The sequence below is a fragment of the Schistocerca cancellata genome, chromosome 1, assembly GCF_023864275.1.
Source record: "Schistocerca cancellata isolate TAMUIC-IGC-003103 chromosome 1, iqSchCanc2.1, whole genome shotgun sequence".
Classification (NCBI taxonomy): Eukaryota; Metazoa; Arthropoda; class Insecta; order Orthoptera; family Acrididae; genus Schistocerca; species Schistocerca cancellata.
The window spans coordinates 1,019,030,950-1,019,053,897 of NC_064626.1; the positions used below are offsets into that span (position 1 = coordinate 1,019,030,950).

Sequence of the window (22,948 nt, forward strand, 5' to 3'; positions counted from 1 at the left end):
CAGTGATACTGCAACACCTAAGAAGTGGGGTCCCTCTCCCTATCCCTCGCAAACACCAACCACAACAGAACCTTCAACAAACCCCCCTCATAGCCAACAAACCTAGCCTAGCCACCCTACTCAATCTCCTCATCCCAGCACATACCACATACAGACCAAATCTCAATTATAACCACAGTTAAATGCCACATATCACCAGTCCCAATTCAGTTCTAAACCTCTCATCCAGATCCCTTTCTCCTCCAGAGACATCTGTTCTATCAAAAGGCTTAACCTTTAGCCCCACGCCTAAATTCAACCACACTGCCCTGGTTAAAGATCTCCTCTCATTCACCCGGAACCTCAACTGGAAATATCACTTCACAACTCAAACACACAAATACTAGACCCAGTGTTGAACCCTGTCTAGAACAGTTCCGACCACCTTCACAAAGGGATCCTCCTCCCCTCCCCCAAAACCATCCCTTGCAGACATTTCAGGAATTCCTCATGTCAAGTGTTGCCTCCCAGTCCTTCTTGAAGAACATCCCAACAACCCCCAACATCACCCCAGCTGAATCCCGTGCCATTAAGGAGCTGAAAATTGACCGCTCTATTGTCATCCTCCTGGCGGATAAAGGCTCCACAACTGTCGTACTTGACCATGTGGAGTATGTGGCAGAAGGACTGCGTCAACTCTCCGACACCTCAACCTACAAAGCTGTTACCTAGGATCCCCTTCCCTCCATCCAGACTGAGCTGCAGAAAATCCTAAAAATCCAAGGTCCCTCACAAGGCCTCACAACGGCTTCCATAGACTTACTCCACCTGAGCCACGTTCCCCTACCTTCTACCTATTACCCAAAATCCACAAAGAGAACCATCCTGGCCGTCCCATTGTAGCAGGCTTCAAAGCCCCAACAGAATGTATGTCAGCTCTGGTAGACCAGCACCTCCAACCTATCACCCGCAGACTCCCATCCTACATCAAAGACACAAACCACTTCCTAGAACGCCTCAAATCCATCCCCACTCCTCTCCCACCTGAAACCTTTCTTGTCACCATAGATGCTACATCCCTTTACACAAACATCCCACATACCCATGGCCTCTCTGCCCTTGAGCACTACCTCTCCCAACGCCCACCCGAAGATCTTCCAAAAACCTCGTTCCTTATCACACTTACCAACTTCATCCTCACCCATAATTACTTCACTTTTGAAGGCCAGACTTACAAACAAATCAGGGGAATGGCCATGGGAACCAGGATGGCTCCGTCCTATGCCAACCTCTTCATGGGCCGCATGGAGGAGGCTTTCCTGAAGACTGAACAGCTGCTTCCCCTGGCCTGGTATAGGTTTATAGATGACATCTTTGTGGTCTGGACTCATGGTGAAGAAACACTCCTTAATTTCCTCCATAACCTCAACTCCTTTTCGAATCTGAATTTCACCTGGTCCTTCTCCAAAACCCAAGCCACCTTCCTGGATGTTGACCTTCATCTTGTTGAAGCTCACATCCACACCTCTGTCCATATCAAACCCACAAACAAACAACAGTACCTTCACTTTGATAGCTGCCATCCATTCCACATAAAATGCTCCCTTCCCTACAGCCTAGGTATTCATGGCAAACGTATCTGCTCCAGTGACGAATCCCTCAACAATTACACCAATAACCTGACCAGTGCTTTCCTCTCCCGAAACTATCCTGCAGACCTTGTCCACAAACAGATCTCCTGAGCAATACATTCCTCCCCATCCAACAACAATGTTCCTACCCCCAGACCACACAGAAGCATCCCCCTTGTCACCCAAAGGTGACCTGGCCTTGAAAACATCAACAAATTACTCCGCCAGGGATATGACTTTCTCAAGTCAACCCCTGAAATGAGATCATCCTTTGACAAAATTCTCCCCACACCACCCAGAGTTGCCTTTCGTCGCCCCCCTAACCTCCATAACATCCTTGTTAACCCCTACAATATTCCCAGGCTATCTTCTCTACCCAGCGGTTCCTACCCCTGTAACCGACCCCGCTGCAAAATCTGCCCCATGCATCCCCCACAACCTCCTACTCCAGCCCCGCTACTGGTAAAACATACACAATTCAAGGTAGGGCCACATGTGAAACTACACATGTCATTTATCAACTGACATGCCTGCACTGCACAGCCTTTTACATCGATATGACAACAACTAAACTGGCTGAGCGCATGAATGGACACAGACGAACTGTCCGCCTAGGAGATGCCCTATACCCAGTAGCGGAGCATGCCCTCCAGCATAATTCTAGGGACCTAGGAACCTGCTAACCGTATGTGCCATTTGGCTTCTCCCACCCAACACCAGTCCCTCTGAACTGTGGAGATGGGAACTTGCACTCCAACACATCCTTTCATCCCGCCACCTGCCTGGACTGAACCTACATTAAACAACCTCACTCCCATTTACTCTTCAGTCTTCTCCTCTTTCCCTTTTCTCTTAGCCATTCATGCATCTTTTCATCCTGCATAGTTGTGTTTATCTTTATACTATATACCTCTTTACTTCTGTATGCATCCTCTTTGGTTTGAAGCTGGCACAGTACTTACAATAGAATATCTTTGGCTTCCCTCTGACAACCATGCCTCCATCCTTGCTACCCTCCCTGTTTTCCTTTCCCTGTTGCTTCATAACCTGGGTTGTGAGTAACTGAATCTCCTTTCCCTTCTTCCCTTTCTTTCCCCTCTCTCCTCCCTGATGAAGGAACATTTGTTCCAAAAGCTAGGAACGTAAATTTTCGGTTCTGTTTTTTGTGTATCTATCGGCTGTACTGAGCTGGGGTAAGTGCTGGCCAGCCCCTCTATCTCTTTGTTGGTATTTGTTTCACATCTTGTAAGAGACAGAAGGACAGTGAAGATATCACTAGGCACTGACTGATTGATTATCCATGACTCTTCACAGAACTTGGGGTTTTTAGACTTGTAAAGTAGGATAGGTGGTGATCTGTGGCATTTCTGCCAAATGAGCACAATGCTGGTGCGCACAAAAGTGTTTTGGAGCACACCATTCATTGTACCTTGTTGAACATGGAGCTCCACAGCAGACCCCCCCCCCCCCCCCCCCCGATGTGTTCACGTGTTGTGACCCAATTACATCAGTTATGATTGCAGTGGGCACAGGACAATCAGGATTCGACTGTAGATCAGTGGAAATGTGTCGGCTCTTCGGGTGAATCACATCTTTGCTACACTAGGTCGATGGTTGTCTCCACAAATGCCATCATCGAGTTGAACAAGGGCTTGAAATGAGCAATGCACCACAGAAGCAGACAGATGGGAGCAGTATTATGCTATGGGAGTCATTCTGCTCCACTTACATGGGACCTATGGTAGTAATCGAAGAAATGCTGACAGCTGTGAACCACCTGCAGCCATCCATGCTTGACATTTTCCCCGATGGTGAAATCATCTTTCACAAGTATAACTGTTCAGGTCTTGGAGCCAGAACCATGCTACAGTGGTTTGAGGAGCTTTATAATGAACTCATGTTGATGCCTCAAAGACAAAATTCACCTGATGGAAATCCTGTGGAACCCACCTGGTTTCCTATCGGGTGCCATCACTGCATACACAAATCAGTGGCCCATTATTTATGCAAATTGCATGACCTTTGTGTAGATAGCTAAAGTCACATACATCCCCAAACCTAATAACAGACTGTCAGATCCCTGATACACAGAAGCAGTGATATATATCATTCCAAAGATGGGCAAAAAATCTATTAAGCAGGTCTTACTGGTTTGGCTCATCTATTAAGCAGGTCTTACTGGTTTGGCTCATCAGAATATGGGACAGTACTGTACCTATACCATAGGGGGATCTATCAGTTCCTACTACCAGCAGCAGGCAAGGGGTGCTTGCTGTCAAGTGTGGTACCTACTTGTGGTAATCTTTCAAAGTCTGAAAGCTTGCTGACATCAAGGTGAGCATTCAAAATGTATACCTTGGAGTCAAAGCTGGTTTATTGGATAAGAGATTTTAGCTACATTTGCAGTGAAGTGGTCATAATAGTTGACCTTACACAGAATTATTATAGATATTTCACTTTCATGGGTGGCTGCATGCAGTCTGATCATTGTGAAATAATTTTCCATTTGTCCGAGTGCATCACGCCAGATTGTGTGAACCCCAAATATGTGAAGGATGGTTTCCTGAAAGAAAATTTGTGCAGGTTGCATTTGAGTCCTTTTGTCACCAGACCCTGCAAAAAGAGTTTGAGTTTGTGAAGGTGGCCCTGTGGAGTCTAACCTGAACTAAGATATCTTCATGACATGCAGCACAGCTTGGAATGCCTTGAAGTAATTGGTCCATAAAATGTGTAACCAAGATCTCGTTGTGGTAAGCAACACACTTGATAATACTGTGTAGTAATCAATGTACAAAATTATGGAAAATGGTAGGGGCTGGTGAGATTCCAAAAGGTAACTGATTGTAATAGTAGAGGTCATATAGTGTCTTGAGCATGAGAGAATGCAGGTGATGATGTGTCTCAGGGAATTTGAAAATATTCCTCTGTGAGCTTGATTTTTCTGGGTAAGGTGCCACAGTCTAATTTTGCAAAAAGTCCTCCTCGGTTCCACTTCAGCTGGTACATTTATCATCTCATAAAATGGAATGAACTTCTAAGGACAGGAGTAAGGAAGGCAAATGGTTGACTTCAATTTATTGGGAGAGAAAGAACACTTGTGCAACCCGTTCTTGACTGCTTGAGATTCTGGGATCTCCACTAGGTCAGCTTAAAGGAAGACATTGAAGCAACTTAAAAGCATGCTGCTAGATTTACTACCAGTAGATTCAGTTAACATGTGAGTCTTATGGAGATGCTTTGTGAACTTGAATGGGAGCCCTGGAGGGAAGATGATGTTCTTTTTGTGAAACATTTTTGATAAAGATTAAAGAACAGGTATTTGGATCAGACTGCAGAATTACTACTGCCACTATTGTACATTTCATATAGGGCATGCAAAGACAAGACGAGAGAAATTGGGGCTTGTACTTAGACATATGAACAGTTGTTTTTCTCTTCCTCCATTTGTGGGTGGAATAGGGAAGGAAATGACTAGTAGTGGCACATGATACCCTTGGCATACACCATAAGGTGGCATGTGGAGCATGTAGATGAAAGTCATCACTAAGCCTCATTGTACCGGTGGGCTTGGATATTGTTACCAGTGTAAAGCCCCACTGACAATGCGGTATAGCCAGTAACACATTTTCATGAGTGAGTCTGTCTAGTTCTGTTTTGAGGACATCCTTTAGAGCTAGTGGCACCAGATGAGATTTGAAGAAACACAGGGCAGCCATGGTTTTAAGGGTGATTTGAGATGCAAAATCAGTTGTATTCCCTAAACCAGGTATGAACATTTGAACATATCTAACTCACAAAGCCTTTATGGTGGTGCAATGTCCTTCTATGACATGACATGACAAATAGATAACAGACAAGAGGTGGTTTGTTTTGGTTCTGCATGGCAGCTTGTCTGTGTGCCACAGTACTGCTACAGGCCTGTAGGCAGCTCTGGTTTTTATCGGAAGGCTGGGTAGGCATGGAACCGGTGAAAGACTGCTGCAGGTTGCACACCTGGGGCTGTCAAACTTGCTGAGATCTGAATGTGACACCATGCAGGCTGTTGCACTCAGCACAGTGGGTAGCCAGGATTGTACGCACCTGCACATGTACAGCATAAACCACAAAACTTACAACAGAGTTTGATATACCAACTTTGAGAGCTCTGCAAGACATTTCTTGTGATAGATGGATTGACTGTGTGGATTAGATTTCCTGTGCACATTAATGTATCTAATTAGTTATTGAACTAAGAAAGAATTTTTAATGAACTCTATCTTTAATAGCAGACTTACTAAATGAGCTATAGGAAAGTTTGACATATCATATGAAGGCCCTCATGGAGACAATTCAGAGAGCTATTTACATATTTATATGTACTTAATTAGCCAATGAGATGCAACTGAGTGAAATGTTTAATTAAAGTCAGTATACGTAATTGTACAAGACAGCTACACAGTCAACATGACAGTTTATGGTGGATAAAGTAAGCACACATCATAAACAACATCTGCATTAGAAGTTTTCTGTGTTTAATTGCCAATTTTAATTAATTAGAATTTTCCATAGTTTTGCCCATAATGTGCTATTAAATATACATAAATTTCGATAGCAGCAATGTAAAAAAGCAGGTGATTTGCTACAAGACTTATGTGCCATTTGTGTATATATTGTAAATGTTTGATGCACAGTTAACAAAAACTAAACATTGTTGTCCTGATATGAAATGTGTAATCACTTTAATTAAGATTATTGGAGTACAACTTAGCCAAAAATGTATTGTAATATATTATTTTAACCAGCATTTTAGTGTGTACTTCTGTCACCTCTAGCTCTAATAAGCATGTTTAAATCAAAAGCTGTATTTTGGACTGGTGAAATCTCCTACTAGCTGAATGACGTAAATTCGTGGAATTTATGGAGTTCAGTTCACTTATACGGTCACATGAACTTAGAATAATTACGTCAAGCATCAATTTGATATGTGTCCTCATGAGTACAGCCAGTCAGAATGAAGAATAATTCCATAGTGAGTTGGACTCTGACTGTTCAGTATGAACCCTGAAATATCTTGTGCATGTCGACTAATAAATTTGTTCAGTGTCAGTTGCGCTTACGCTCTTGCAAGTAGCCCTGGTTGGTCTTAGAGCACTGTCCTCTGGTGAAATAGTGTTGCAGTGTTATTGGATTTAATCAAAATTTATAGTCAGTTTCTAAATTCTACATGGGGCCTCAAATTACTTATAAATCTAATTAACGCCACAATTAGGCTCCACGAGTCTGCTGTTTATTTTGTGGGGGAGTGAATAAGAAGAGACTATTTTGAACTTTAAAGTCATTGTTGGGAAACATTATTTACATGTTGCACCTGTTGTTGAATGTAACAGACATTTTATTCTGATTATGTGTATCAGGTGAAATTAATTTAATTTTTTTGTTAATAAAGCAACCACTGCGACCATAAAATCTACGATGCAGAGACAAATCAAAGGCTTCAACCAATGGTAACATGTGCATGTATTATTATCATACTGTTACACTTCAAATTACGTGGCATGTACTGTTTCATGAACTGTAAATCCAAAATTATGGAAAGAGTCTAACCCTGAAACATTGTCCACTTTGGAGTCAGCAACCACAAAGATATTTACTAGATGAGTGACTTTGTTGTAAATGAGTAAGACTGAAAGTTTTCCTAGCAAGTGCACATTATATAGTCCATAGGGCCAAAGATTAGTCTTGACTGCTTGCAAGGATCTGCAGTGGATCTGCTAAAACATACATGCTTTAAGAGTTCCCTTTTGTATTTATGGTACATTGCAAGCCTATGAGAGCACATAATGCATGTGTGCTGAAGGAAGCCAGGAAATGGTGCTGGCACTGATGTGGCCCATCACTTCTCATGTAGTTGTTGACAGGGTTGTCTGGCTTCTGGAGAAAGTGAGGGCTCTGCCAGTGGTGGCACTGTGTCCACATAACTGGTTTCAGAGAACTCATTGCTGCAATGTCTTCTTCCATTCTAAGAAAAATCTGGCTATGTAGGGTGTTTCATAGGCAGGAGTTACTCACATCACTTCCAACAGAAAATGATCCATTTTCCTCACTGCATGGTTCCTTGCCTTTGAGTTGGGAGTGAGACACATTATAATGTCCCTGATTGGAAAGTCGCCTAGATCAAACATTCAAAATTGCAATTCGGCAAGCTGTAAAATACAACTGCAATTGTTGGTGGCTATGCATCCCACACTTCACGTAGTGGAAAAGCCATAAACACAGGTAGCATGGAAGACATACCTGTTGCATTTGCTAACACTTATGCTGTCTGTAATATTGCTGCCATTAGCTCTTGATAGCTCCAAATAGTTTGTGTTAGTAGCTGTTGTAGCTCCTCCATGGCTGAAGATGCACACTCATGCCTGGTCACAAAATATTCAAAGTCCAATTTGCATGGCACAAAATATTCAAAGTCCAATTTGCATGTGTCAAAAATCAGTTTTGTAAAGACAATCTACCCACAAAACTAACAGGGACTTGCTCTGGTTTATACAACAAATTGTGATCCATTACAGTATGTCCCCAAAGCAGTGCTATCTTTAAGTAAGAAGTCTGCAGATTGTCAGAGACCAACAAGTTACTAGTACAGCCAATAGAGTCTGAAAAAGAGAAAACGCCTGTAAACCATGTCCTGAGTGAGAGCCAAACTATTAAATTTACTAGCAAATCAATTCCATTGTGAAAACATTGCTATAGGATCACATCTGTCTAAGACCGCCACTGGGCTGGCTCATATGCAGGATTCTGGAAGATGTGGCCATATCAGATGGCACTCCTGGTGACAAACACCATCTAGCTAGTGGTGCCACAGCAGTCAACAGTAATTCTGCATCAGCTACTCGGTGACCATAGTGAGGTCAGGTGACCCAATATATCATCATGAAGCCACCACTGTAGCATTTGTACATATAATAGTAATTTATGATCTTCAGAAACAATGCAAAGTGTTTGAGGCAAAGATGAAATTAGCTAAATCAGGAGAAGTAAAGCTGCGAGGACGGGGCGTGAGTCGTGCTTGGGTAGCTCAGATGGTAGAGCACTTGCCCGCGAAAGGCAAAGGTCCCGAGTTCGAGTCTCAGTCTGGCACACAGTTTTAATCTGCCAGGAAGTTTCATATCAGCGCACACTCTGCTGCAGAGTGAAAATCTCATTCTGGAAACATCCCTTAGGCTGTGGCTAAGCCATGTCTCCGCAATATCCTTTCTGTGAGGAGTGCTAGTTCTGCAAGGTTTGCAGGAGAGCTTCTGTAAAGTTTGGAAGGTAGGAGACGAGGTACTGGCAGAAGTAAAGCTGTGAGGACGGGGCGTGAGCGTGCTTGGGTAGCTCAGATGGTAGAGCACTTGCCCGCGAAAGGCAAAGGTCCCGAGTTCGAGTCTCAGTCCGGCACACTGTTTTAATCTGCAAGGAAGTTTCAGCTAAATCAGGAGTCAACAAATGTGAGGCTCTTACATATGAAAGTATGAAAGTATTGGACAGTGTATTCTCTCAGTTCAGGTTGCAGAATGTGTGGACCAGGGGTGGCAGGATAATCATAAAGACAGCTGTGCAAAAGCACTCTATGTGCATTCTCTCAGTCAGGTTCTAGAATGTGTGGACCAGGGGTAGCAGGATAATCATAAAGACAGCTGTGCAAAAGCACTCATGAGCAATGACATAGAGCTGTGAGAGCCCAAAATGATATTTGTTAAGAAAAATTTTATTTTGTAGTAGTTTCTTTGAAAATAGTTTCCGAATACCATCATTTGTTTGTGTAGGTTTACTTTTAGTGCTAGCTATAATTCTTTGTTCAGTTTTCATATTTTCAACACAAATATAGTCATTATTTCACTATTACTTCATATTCTCACAGAGTTTTGATTCAGATGATTAATTTACTGCCAAATTATAATTTTATTCATTAGTAACATAACCTTAAATATTCTGTTTCTCGACTGCTCTTGCTGTGTCCTTTTACATTATTATTTTATTCCTGTTTTAGTATAACCTGTTGCTTTAACTGTTTCCTTGTACAATATTATTTTCAGCATAATCACTTTTTTATTACAATTTGTCATACTGCCATACACTGCTAATCTTGCTGCCATGTTCTATTGATCTCCAGAAAATTTAAGCAGCTTCAACCTTCACACTTTGTGTCAGTCAAGCTTACGTGACCTTCGAACTTCCTCTTCCTTCGACCTCTTTCTCCCATTTACAACCTGCCTGTTTACAGTTCCCTACACCCCACCCCCCTGCATTCTGCAAGATGCTGAGCTGTGACTGACTCTGGGACAGTCATTCTCTTTATGTGCTGGTTCATAGTGGAAACAACCCATGATAGCTGTACACTACAGCTTGTTCACACAAAAGTGCAGCCCTTACCATACCACCTGTTGGAATTGCACTGCATGTTTCAGGAACTCACCTTTCATGTCATACTCCTGTCAGAAACTTGGCTGAACTGAGTATCCATTCCAATTCCATGAGCCTTGGTGGTTAAATTTTTCTGAGATATGACAGATGTAACAGACGATGGGGTGGAGTGGCAGCATATGTAAGTAAAAGTTTGCTCCTCAAGGCAGTGCTCAAATCTAAACATGAGGACAAACAGCCCAAATACATCTCATTGAAATTAAACTGCTCAACAGACAGTGTCTCATATGTGTAGTACACAATATGTCTAAAGCTGGACAGCTCCCAACTTTGACTCTGCACTATCAAGTGCTGCTCCTTCATATGAACATGTAATTGTAACTGGAAATATCAACATAAATCTACAAACAACAGCTTTACACGCTCTTACATTCCTGCTCAAACCTTACTCTGATTCCACTTGAGCCTACTCACTGTACAGCAAACACTCATGTGTTGATTGCTGTATTTGCAACCAGGAATCTGACTAGGATAATTTGCATTGATCAGATTTCTGCACCTGGTTTGTCTGCTCATGATGTAATATTCATGACATACTCATTGCAATGGTCAAATAACAAACCACAAGTTGTGACTTTTAGGGATTTTAAGCTCATGAATATGTCTGAGCTTACAGCTTCATGATATTTCTTTGCATACAACAGCAGGAAATAACTTTGACATACATAACGTATACCTACATTCAATAAGAGACTCAGTAATTTATACGATAAACATGCTCCTCTAAAATTAGTAAGAGGAATGAGAAAATCTGCACCATGGCTTACAGACCAGCTCAAACTCCTTATGAATATCATAGATGCAGCACACAGGACATGACACAAATGGCACCTGACATCTCACCTACAAGCAACTACACAACTGGGATAGTCAATCTGTGAGGACTGCAATGCTCAGGTATGGTCACTCTCGAACTGAGGACTTCCACAAACCTGCTGTCCCATGGAAAAATCTGCAAGGCCTATGAATAGCAAAGCCAAATCTGCGACTATTGAAGATCTAAATGAGTATTGCACCATACCAATATCTTTACTTGACCATCACACAAGGATGCAAACTGTTGATTTCTTTGATATATAAGTGGTTGGTACAAATGAAAACTTTTTCTGTAGCTGGTAAGCCCTAACATAGTCAGGAAGTCAATTGCCCAAATTCATTTGTGAGCTGCAGGACATGATAATGTTACAGTGCAAATGATGAATTTTCTCTGTGATCTCCTACTGCCAAAAATAACAGTCATTTTTAACCTTCAGTGCAGATGCACATTTCATTTGAGCTCCAGTGGGAATCTAAAAAATTAATGAGCATGGAGGACATGGACAGTAATTGCAGATAGGTGGCACTGGGTAGGGAGGTGAGTCATCCAGGGAGCATACCGAGATAGTCTGATCATTTGAGATAAACACTGTGTCTGGATGGTATAGTGGTAAATGCAACTGCCTAGTGAGCCCAATAAGCTGGTCTGGCACACATTTTTATTCATTGCCACTGATTCCATGCAAAACCCTGATGCAGCTGATATTGTCACTTTCTTCCCTTCCCTTTCCTTCCCGTTTCTTCACCTCCTCATTCAATTGCATAATTGCTAATCATTTAACTTCATATAAGCTTTTAGATGAATACCAGTGTGGTTTCCAGCAAAATCACTACACAACAACTGCTCGTATCAAAGTGACTGATGAATTGAAATGGGCTATGGACAAACAACAGGTGACTACTATGTGTTTTTTGGATTTCAGCAAAGCTTTTGAAGCTGTTGACATGGACATTCTACCTGCTATCTCGTAAGTCAGAATTTTTCTGCAGGTGCTGTACAGAAGATTCTCCTCACACATTACATCTTGCCAATAATGTATATTGATTGGAACAAAAAGATTGCAATGGAGGGATGTAGTACCAGGGGTCTACAAGGAACAGAAGGATCAGTATTTAGCCCATTAATCTTCTCATTATAATATATTATGTTAATTATGTGTCAACTATTTTCTCCCACTACAGATATCTCCTATAAGCTGATGACCTTCAGTTATATTTAAGTACAAGTCCAACAAATCTGTTCACAGATGTCCAATGTGTAAATTCTTATTTACTTGCCCTATCAGAATGTGCGAAGAATGTTGGTTTGAAACTTAAAGCACGTAAAATGCAAGCAATCTTAGTCACTCACAGCAGACTTATTGCACCTCAGATCAGAGAATCTCTTCCTCCATTAATCCGAAATAGCACAGAAATAACATTTTCTTCTTCTTGGGGATAATTCTGGACCATCACTTATACCGGTCTGAACACACGACTTCAGTCTGTAAGAAGGTGTCAGTGTCACTTCCCTCAGTATAGAAATATAAAAAAAAGTATTTCCTTTTGAGCTTATAAAGAAACTACTATTCCCAATACTTGACTGTGGTGATACTATTCTCTAATGACTCTTGAATGAAAGCTCATGCACTCTGGAAGTGGTAATGAATGCTTGTATACAATACATATGTGATGTGCACTTTTTCAGCCATATCACTCTACGAACAGTTATCATGTCTGAATGCCAATAAGCGTAGAGACTATCATACTCGGTGTTTTCTCAATCATTGCACCACCTCTTTCGTCCTCAACTCTTACACTACTATCTGAACAGCATAGCAGAAATACATGTTCTCAACAAAGTAAAATCCTCTCTGTATCATCACATAACGCTGACATGTTCTCTAAATCATTTTCTGTGTTATGAACACAGCTTTGTAATAATCTTCATCAACATATCAGATAAATTAAATTCCTTCCTAACTTCAAAAGACAGCTAATTGTCCACCTTCAGTCACAATAGCTGTCTGTCCGATAGTCTACACAGATCACTCTTGTCAGTGTGCTCCCTGACACCTTTTCTCTACCCCTTGTCAGCAGAGCTGTCTCTTTATATCCTTTTCTTCCCTAACAGCCACTGTCACAATCATTTCAATCTTCTTCTCTTTCTTTATCCCCTCCACTTCTGGTAGAAGTAAATATGACTTCAAATGTGCTAAACTAATCTACATCATTCTAAATCTCGTTTATGTTACAATTATTATTATATTCCTTTCTCAGACATTATGTCTGGTTAAAAATGGAAAGTGACACGGACCTTGATCAAGTGTCACTTCCTTTTAACTGTGTGGTATATGTTACATTGCATTTAGGAACTTTCGGGTAATTGAACATGTATCAATAATTACAGATTTCTGTAGTTGTATATATACGTTTGGATGTAGCTGTATCGGGTTGATGTACTGGTGGATATTGTGTGGAATGACTCCTGTAGTTGATAGTACAATTGGTACAATGTCAACTTTATCCTGATGCCACATGTCCTTGACTTCCTCAGCCAGTTGGATGTATTTTTCAATTTTTTCTCCTGTTTTCTTCTGTATATTTGTTGTATTGGGTATGGATATTTCAAGTAGTTGTGTTAATTTCTTCTTTTTATTGGTGAGTATGATGTCAGGTTTGTTATGTGGTGTTGTTTTATCTGTTATAATGGTTCTGTTCCAGTATAATTTGTATTCGTCATTCTCCAGTACATTTTGTGGTGCATAGTTGTATGTGGGAACGTGTTGTTTTATTAGTTTATGTTGTATGGCAAGTTGTTGATGTATTATTTTTGCTACATTGTCATGTCTTCTGGGGTATTCTGTATTTGATAGTATTGTACATCCGCTTGTGATGTGATCTACTGTTTCTATTTGTTGTTTGCAAAGTCTGCATTTATCTGTTGTGGTATTGGGATCTTTAATAATATGCTTGCTGTAATATCTGGTGGTTATTGTTTGATCCTGTCTTGCAATCATGAATCCTTCCATCTCACTGTATATATTGCCTTTTCTTAGCCATGTGCTGGATGCGTCTTGATTGATGTGTGGCTGTGTTAGATGATACGGGTGCTTGCCGTGTAGTGCTTTCTTTTTCCAATTTACTTTCTTTGTATCTGTTGATGTTATGTGATTTAAAGGGTTGTAAAAGTGGTATGAAATTGCAGTGGTGTAGCCGATGTATTTATATGAGTGATTGCTTTGTGTATTTTGCTAGTTTCTGCTCATTCTAGAGCCACCGAGCGAGGTGGCGCAGTGGTTAGCACACTGGACTCGCATTCGGGAGGACGACGGTTCAATCCCGCGTCCGGCCATCCTGATTTAGGTTTTCCGTGATTTCCCTAGATCACTTCAGGCAAATGCCGGGATGGTTCCTTCGAAAGGGCACGGCCGATTTCCTTCCCCATCCTTCCCTAATCCGAGCTTGTGCTCCGTCTCTAATGACCTCGTTGTCGACGGGACGTTAAACGCTAATCTCTTCCTCTTCTTCTGCTCATTTTAGAAAGAATTTTCTTAAATTGTCTAGCTGTCCATAATGTAGGTTTTTTATGTTGATAAATCCTCTTCCTCCTTCCTTTCTGCTTAATGTGAATCTTTCTGTTGCTGAATGTATTATGTGATGTACTCTATATTTGTGGCATTGTGATCATGTAACTGTATTGAGTGCTTCTAGTTCTGTGTTGCTCCATTTCACTACTACAAATGAGTAGGCCAATATTGGTATAGCAAAAGTATTAATAGCTTTTGTCTTGTTTCTTGCCGTCAATTCTGTTTTCAGTATATTTGTTAGTCTTTGTCTATATTTTTCTTTTAGTTCTTGTTTAATATTTGTGTTATCTATTCCTTTTTTTTTGTCTGTACCATAGATATTTATAGGCATCTGTTTTTTCCATCACTTCTATGCAGTTGCTGTGGTTATCCAATATGTAATCTTCTTGTTTAGCATGTTTTCCCTTGACTATGCTATTTTTCTTACATTTGTCTGTTCCAAAAGCCATATTTATATCATTGCTGAATACTTCTGTTATCTTTAGTAATTGGTTGAGTTATTAATTTGTTGCTGCCAGTAGTTTTAGATCATCCATGTATAGCAAATGTATGATTTTGTGTTGGTATGTTCCAGTAATATTGTATCCATAATTTATATTATTTAGCATGTTGGATAGTGGGTTCAGAGCAAGGCAGAACCAGAAAGGACTTAATGAGTCTCCTTGGTATATTCCACGCTTAATCTGTATTTGCTGTGATGTGATATTGTTTGAATTTGTTTGGATATTAAGTGTGGTTTTCCAATTTTTCATTACTATGTTTAGGAACTGTATCAATTTAGGATCTACTTTGTATATTTCCAATATTTGTAGTAACCATGAGTGGGGTACACTATCAAAAGGTTTTTGGTAATCAATGTATGTGTAGTGTAGTGACCTTTGTTTAGTTTTAGCTTGATATGTCACCTCAGCATCTATTATCAGTTGCTCTTTACATCCTCATGCCCCTTTGCAACAGCCTTTTTGATCTTTGTTTATAATTTTGTTCTGTTTTGTATGTGTCATTAATTTCTGTGTAATGACTGAAGTTAATATTTTGTATATTGTTGGTAGGCATGTTATGGGGTAATATTTAGCTGGGTTTGCTGTGTCTGCTTGATCTTTAAGTTTCAGATAAGTTATTCCATGTGTAAGTGTATCAGGGAATGTGTATGGGTCTGCAATGTAACTGTTAAATAATTTAGTTAGATGTGAATGTGTTGAGGTGAATTTCTTTAGCCAGAAATTTGCTGTTTTATCTTTTCCAGGTGCTTTCCAGTTGTGAGTAGAATTAATTGCTCGGGTGATTTCATGTTGCAAAATTATCACTTCAGGCATTTGTGGTATCATCTTGTATGTGTCTTTTTCTGCTTGTATCCACCGTGCATGCCTGTTATGTTGTACTGCGTTTGACCATATGTTGCTCCAGAAGTTTTCCATGTCTGTTATGTTTGGTGGAGTGTCTACTTTAATGTGTGTGTTATCTATTGTCTGGTAAAATCTCTTTTGGTTTGTGTTGAATGTTTGGTTTTGTTTCCTTCTATTTTCACTTTTTTTGTATCTTCTAAGTCGTTTGGCCTTTTCTTGTAATTTCTGCTTGTTTTCATCTAATTGCTCTATCGCTTCTTGTTGTGAGATTTTACTTAACCTTTTTCGTTTTTTTGTCTGATACTTCATTTCTTATAAATTGTGATAGCTGTCCAATGTCTTTTCTCAGTTTTTCTATTCTGATTTGTAGCCTGTGTTGCCATTCTGGTTTTGCGGGTTTCTCCTGTGTGTTGGTTGGTTCTGATCTCTGCCTAGTGTGTATATTTTGTGTAGTGAGTGCCCCTATATAAACCAGCAGCTGTAACTCTTCCACAGTAGTATTTTCATTTATTTTGTTGTGTATGATTGTGTTGATAGTTGTTATTGTTGTTTTGACTTGTGGGTTATTTGGTGGTCTAAGCAAGAATGGTCTAATGTCTGTATTTGTGTCTTTGTATTCTATATATGTCAGCTGAAATTTTTCTTCTATATCTAACATGTGTGACACTTTGTGTTCTATTTGTGCTTGTTCTGGTGACTGTCTTAAGATTTGGTTTTCTCTGATTGTTTAATTGATGTGTTTTGTTCTTTGTTTGTTTGCTCTGGGATGTTTGAGTTCATTACTGTATTTTCTTCTTCTTCTGATTGCACATTATTTTGTTCCAGTATTTGTTGTATTTTTTGTTTGATGTTTTCTAATTCTGACTGGGGTATCCTGTTATTTTTTATTATTACACAGATCTGATCAGCTAGTCGTTGTTCTGTTAAAAATTTTAATTCTGGGTATCTGGTAATAAATGTTGTGTATACTTGTGATCTGTATCCAGTTGTGTTGGTTCCTAAGTTTGTTGCTTGGTAATAACAGAACATGAGGTGTCGGTTAACTTCGTCTGACCATCTCATCCTCTGTCTTTGTTTTCCTTCTAGAGTGGTTGCAGGAAGCATATCCTGCAAAACACCTCTATTTGCATTTAAATCATTTTCTGTGTGGATAGCAGTGTATTTACCATTGTGGACGGGCATAGGGTTCAAGCGTCATCCCCGACCATGACAGCGCTTGTCTGAGGCTTCATTAGTTCTGTCCTGAACCAACTGTTATTATTATTATTATTATTATTATTATTATTATTATTATTATTATTATGGTTATTGTTATTATTGTTATTGTAAATGTTTTTTTATTACTTTTGGTACGTGTTGTTCCTGTTCAAATGCAAGAGAGTGCCTTAAGGCCCTAATCTGGCCAGGCTAAATAAGCAATAAATAAATAAATATAATAATCTGTGATAATCGGTATTTGAATCTAAGGTGGTAAAAAAAGGTAATGTTGAACATACTACTATTTGTAAAGTTCATTACCACTACTGGATTGTTACAGTTGTAAGCATTACTGTTTATTGATTGATATTTATATTCCATGTATTGACTCATTCCATGTCCAAGCAACTTCCCCAGACATCTAGGTATGCAGAACAAGTATGCCATAAATAAAATAAAGCAATTAGGTAGTGGTTTAGGTATGTCAGACCCTGTACAGTTTCTACACTTTCTTTATTATTTGGTAAAAAGTTTCAAGAGAGAGAGAGAGAGAGAGAGAGAGAGAGAGAGAGAGAGACAGACAGACAGACAGACAGACAGAGAAAAATTCATTATCACTCAAGACCCAAGAAAATTGTATATATTTATTGTTTCATTGCAGGTACCACCTCAAATCATAGCATTTGCTAAAGAACAGATTGAACAGGGTATGAGACTAGACATCATGGATCATCAGGGCAGGACACCTCTTCATTATGCTGCACTGACTGGAAATCACAGAGTACAATATTTTAATTTTTCACTAATGTATTCATTTATTGGCTTGATCATAGAGTATAACATGGTTTAAAGAACTTAATGTTTAATAATGCAAGCATTTTAATATTTAGATACATTAAATATATAATGCAATTACTGAACATAATTTGAAATGATGAAGGGAAACTGGAGAACACAAATATTTGTTACTGGGATTTTGAATTTTTATTGGCTATTTTCTGCATGATAAAAGATTTTGCATAACAGAACACCCATCTGTTTGGTGGCTATCTTGTGTAATAGATGTGGCTGCATAAAATGTAAATAATGGGTTCATCTTGCCACAATGAATGGATCGGGCAATGTGTTACCTCTCGAACAGCATTTTAGATGTGTAGAACACAGGGCATTTGCCCAAGAATGTATAATATGAAGGGAAAGTGGAGGATGTATTTAGTGTACTGAAACACAATGATTGTTAATGTATATCACAATTTTGTGCTTGCACACTTTCTATGAAACACAATTAAATAAAGGTAGAAAGAATATATGTTTATAGAAATTGCCATCTACAGAATACAATAACCTCATCATTTGGAGGACTATAAAAGGTGATAACCACTACTACATAAAGAGTTTACTGTGTCACATCAGTGATATTTAATTTAGGATTGTGTATTTACAATTTTAATTGGCATCAAGTGTAAGGGAAATCAATATCATGAAAAGACAGGTCATATTTGCTGGGTTCTGTCTTTATTAGTACATAACCAATACTGAATGAAACTATCACAAAACATAAACCACTACAACTTCCAAATATTTATTTGTAATGCTCAGAAATTTGAGGGCAAAGTTTATTAAAAACCAGAAGATAACAAATTATACAGTTCTTTATGATGATGGGGAAGCAACTGGAAACTATGCATTATCATTAAGTAACATCAACCTACATCCCTGCAGGTAGTGCTACGTTATAATATGAAACTGTCTGATGATATGTCACCAAGTCACTGAATGAAACATGTTAGGTTCGACTGAACTTACTACAGTTCAGGTTTCTGATACTGTTTTCTTGATCTCACACCCTGTTAATCTGATTTACTTAGTGGCACGAAACAACAGTAATCTTAGCCCACTGTTGCCCACACCAAAACTGGGTTTACGGTACAGTTTCTATCTGTGTCATTCTAGTAAAGTCAGCCAGTGCTCTTAAATAGTTGTAGGAAATCCTTTACTAGGTCTTGATCACACACAGTTTCTGAGAAATTAATGGTCCCAAATATTCTGTGTCATTTGGACTCCAGTGCTTCACATTGGATGATTAAACAGGGTGTGGTTTCATCTCCCACACCACATAGTCTGGATTTGGGAGCTTCTTGCTCTATACCCACTATATGCAGGTGTTTCCTGAAGTTCCTGTAGTCAGTCATTAGTCCTGAGTTTAATCTGCTTACTATTCAACCTCATGATTGCAGAAATTTTATTAAAATGTGGTTCTGGCATATTAGCCTGCCTTGTTTTTGTTTTGGGATTTTAGTCCAATATTTTATGTGCTGCCTCCTGATCCAGCTACAAAATTTTAGTTTGAACATAAACTTAGTGAAGGTTAAGACAGTTCCTAGTCCAACAAATGGAACCATTGCTCCTGCAGGGGCTGGCCAGCCTATCAATTTGTTCATTACCACTAATTCCTGAGTGATAAGAAATCCACAGTGAATTTACCCAGTTGCTTTCCCCTAGCCTCACAAGGGTTTCATGGCATTCTGCAACAACTCTGCCTGAAATACTATGGCCAGTTTCCTTAGAGAGATTGTGCTCTTTATTCTAGGCTGCAGTCCAGCACCCTAGCCCCAGCATCTCCACCTGTATTCAATCTAACAGTTTTTGTGTCTAACAGTATTTGTCTCCAGAATGGTAGTGTTGTTCATTCTTCTGCTGCTCCTTACTTCGGATTGTTACACTGAAAGCTGGAAGCTGTTGTATAGTCAGCTGTCATTTTTCCAACCATTCCTAAGTTTACCATGTAATGGTCACCTGGTTGTAGATATTGCTAATTGCTATAATCGCACTATTTCACTCCCATTTATGGAGCTTGTTAGCACTTGATATTAGGTCGGCGCCATTAAAATGCATTGTGTTGTAGTAATCGCTGCTACTTGCTGGATCGCTGCTGTCTCTCGATGCTGATGCTGGCTCTACATCTGGTTGTCTAGGGTTAAAAACATGAGGTCCCGTGTTTTTTATGTGCTTTTTATGATAAAGAACGAGCGAAACCAACAAATATGTAAACTTCAGATATTTATTACTCTGGTGGCCATCTTAATTCCACTGTCCACCAAAGACCATGACTCAACACAAAGTAGTACTTCCGTTACATGTTCTTTGCATTGTTTATCCACCTCAAACAATAACACACAAACACACTTTACCAAAGTGACATCCCGACTGCCTCCCGACCGTTCTTGCTGCTTGTATTTATAACATTGTCAAAGAACTACTAAAAAGAGATATAGTTTACAAGTCACATGTACATCTGTTATCATAATTTGTGCAGAAAAGTTATTAATTTGCATCGAGTGACATAATTTAACATGTTATTAAAATGACAGACAGATTTGTTGACTTGACAGAATAATTCTTTGTTACAAAAAGGCCATTTTTTAGAAGTTTGTCAATTGACTTCTCTAATTTGCATAAATAAGTAAATAACATGAATTATTAAGAATTACATTGGTTTTCGTCTAAAATAGGATTGCTTACGTGAATACTGAGTGAAAACGCTCCTAGTGAACAAATAGGTTTCACTGGGTGATTTTTATTTAAGGAGATCCAAAATACCTAAGTTGGCCACTATTTTTCGTACTTCATATTAATTATTTAAGATGAACTTAGTGTTTTTATATGATGACATTTGCTGTATCAGTGATCAAGTGATATAAACTTTTGTGTGGGTCAGTTACTTGGTATAATTTAATGGGTTGACTGTTTATGCAGACATGTTATACAATCATTGTTAACATACACAATAACTTTTCTATAATCATAAATACTCGTTAAACTGGTTGAAATTTGGAGGGTATCGCATACTTCGGCACAGTAAAGCCTTTAATATGTTCCGTTACAACCACATTCATTCAGTATGCTGGATATCCTAAAGGTTTCCCATTTTTAGACTGTATGCCCCTGATGTTGCCTCCCCTACAGCCCAAAGATGTAATGGGGGTATGTCTAACATGGTCTTCATCCAAGTAGTCTGTATGCTCCTAATTCAACTTATTATGACTGCAGAATCGCAGGTTCTTCATTGACTTTCAAGGGCAGCGTAGTCGATGGAGACTACAGAAGAATGGCCTCCCACAAGGAAGTGTTTTGGCTCAAATTCTGTTTAATATATAAACGAACAACCAACCTATAGCCCCAAACACCAGGAGCTTCTTATATGCTGACAACCTCACTCTAGCCACCCAGAGCACAGATTTTTAATCAGTGGAGAACAACCTCACAAATGCCCTTGAAGATCTATCCAGATACTACAACACAACCCAGCTTAAACCAAACCCTTCAAAGACCCAAGTGTGTGCTTTTCATTTGAGAAACAAGGAAGTCACTTGCAAGTTGAAAATAGTATGGTCGGGGGTCAAACTGGAACACTACGAGACTCCAAAATACCTAGGAGTGACACTTGACAGATCTTCAAAGCACATTGTGCCACCGTTCTAATGATACTTGCAAATTTGCAAAGTATTACTATGACTAAATCAAGTGCATATCTTTGGTGAAAACAACCTCTAGTTCATAATGCTTTCATGAATTCTTTCACCATCAGGTTGCACAGCAGTGGGAATAAAACCCCTCCTATGGTCAAGCTCTGGTGGTGTTGATCACCATTTTCTCATTCATCATGGTGTCTTGTGCATTTTATCAGCTCAGCATTTTCTTAATCCACCTGCATTTAGTGCCATGCTCTTCTGCAGCTCTAACCATGAATTTGAAAGTTGTGTTGCCAAAAGGGCACCTCAGTATTCAGGAAGCTGCAGACAGCAATTTTCTGAAAGTGTAGAACTTTTCTCATCTCACAAGAGGTTGGTGAAGTGCTATATCAAATGATTTGTCTGTTTGGTATGCTTTTTGGTTTTCATGCAAGGGAACCTCAGTTAACCCTCTTTCTCAAATGTACACATTAACAAGTTTTTCTAATGTCTTTAAAGGAAAGGAGGGCAGGCTGATTAATCTCATATCCTTAGTTTTGGTATGATTGCTTCTCCCTGGCTTCAGAATAAAAGCAACCTTCTTAGTCTTCCAAGCATTATTCCGTCATCATTAGCTGAACGGTCAGCACGTTGGAATGCCATGCACAGGGACCCAGGTTCGATTCCCGGCTGGGGTGGGAGATTTTCTCCCCTCAGGCATTGGGTGTTGTGCTGTCCTCATCATCATTTCATCCTCATTGTTGCTGTGCAAGTCACCCAATGTGGCGTTGCACTTAATAAGATTTGCACTTGGCGGCCAAACTTCCTGCTTGGGACCTCCGAGCCACTGACGCCATACGATCATTTCCATTTTCTTTCCAAGCATTAGAAATAATTTCTGCTGCTTAACTGACTTTAAACAGTCTATGTAGGATTCTGATTAATATCTCTCCTGATTGGTGCAATAGAACCAGAAAAATTCCATCTGAGCCTGGTGACTTGAATAGCTGAAATATTTACACTGCCCACTGGATTTTCTTGAAGTTGTTACATTCTCTGACAGATTCACAGTTCTCCTGATGGTTATTTGTAAAACAGTACTTCACAGGTACTGAATCTTGGTCTGTGTCATATGTCAGTGTGCATTGAGGGAAGTAAGTCTGGAGGAACACTTGCAGAATCTCATGTACTGACCTTTTATACCCACCACCCTACTTACTTAGTATGCCCATAGGATTGGTTGGGAGTTTGTGTTTGGCAAGGGCCTCCCAATATTTTACCCATTGTCCTTTCTTCTTACAAAGTTGAATACTCTCTTTATCTGCTTCCTCTGCTTTTTCAGATTATTGTTCCACCTAGATACATGCCTGATGGTGCACTTTTTGGTAATTGGGTAATTTTCTAAGGATGAAATCTTGATGGCATACATCATGTCATCTTCCATTTCCTCTAAATCTACGAGATTTCTTATCGAAGTTTTGACTTCAGATGAACATGAGTTTACATGTTTCCTA

At 39.5% G+C, this 22,948-nt stretch overlaps 1 protein-coding gene across 1 annotated transcript in view; it reads left to right on the forward strand.

The window, feature by feature from the left end:
• The window catches only part of LOC126089419 (ankyrin-1-like), a 337,936-nt gene that overhangs the window by 266,161 nt on the left and 48,827 nt on the right, over window positions 1–22,948 (forward strand). Inside the window, exon 12 of the mRNA XM_049906908.1 lies at window positions 17,645–17,764. Coding sequence (XP_049762865.1) covers window positions 17,645–17,764 — 120 coding nt within the window. The remainder of the gene's footprint in view (window positions 1–17,644; window positions 17,765–22,948) is intronic.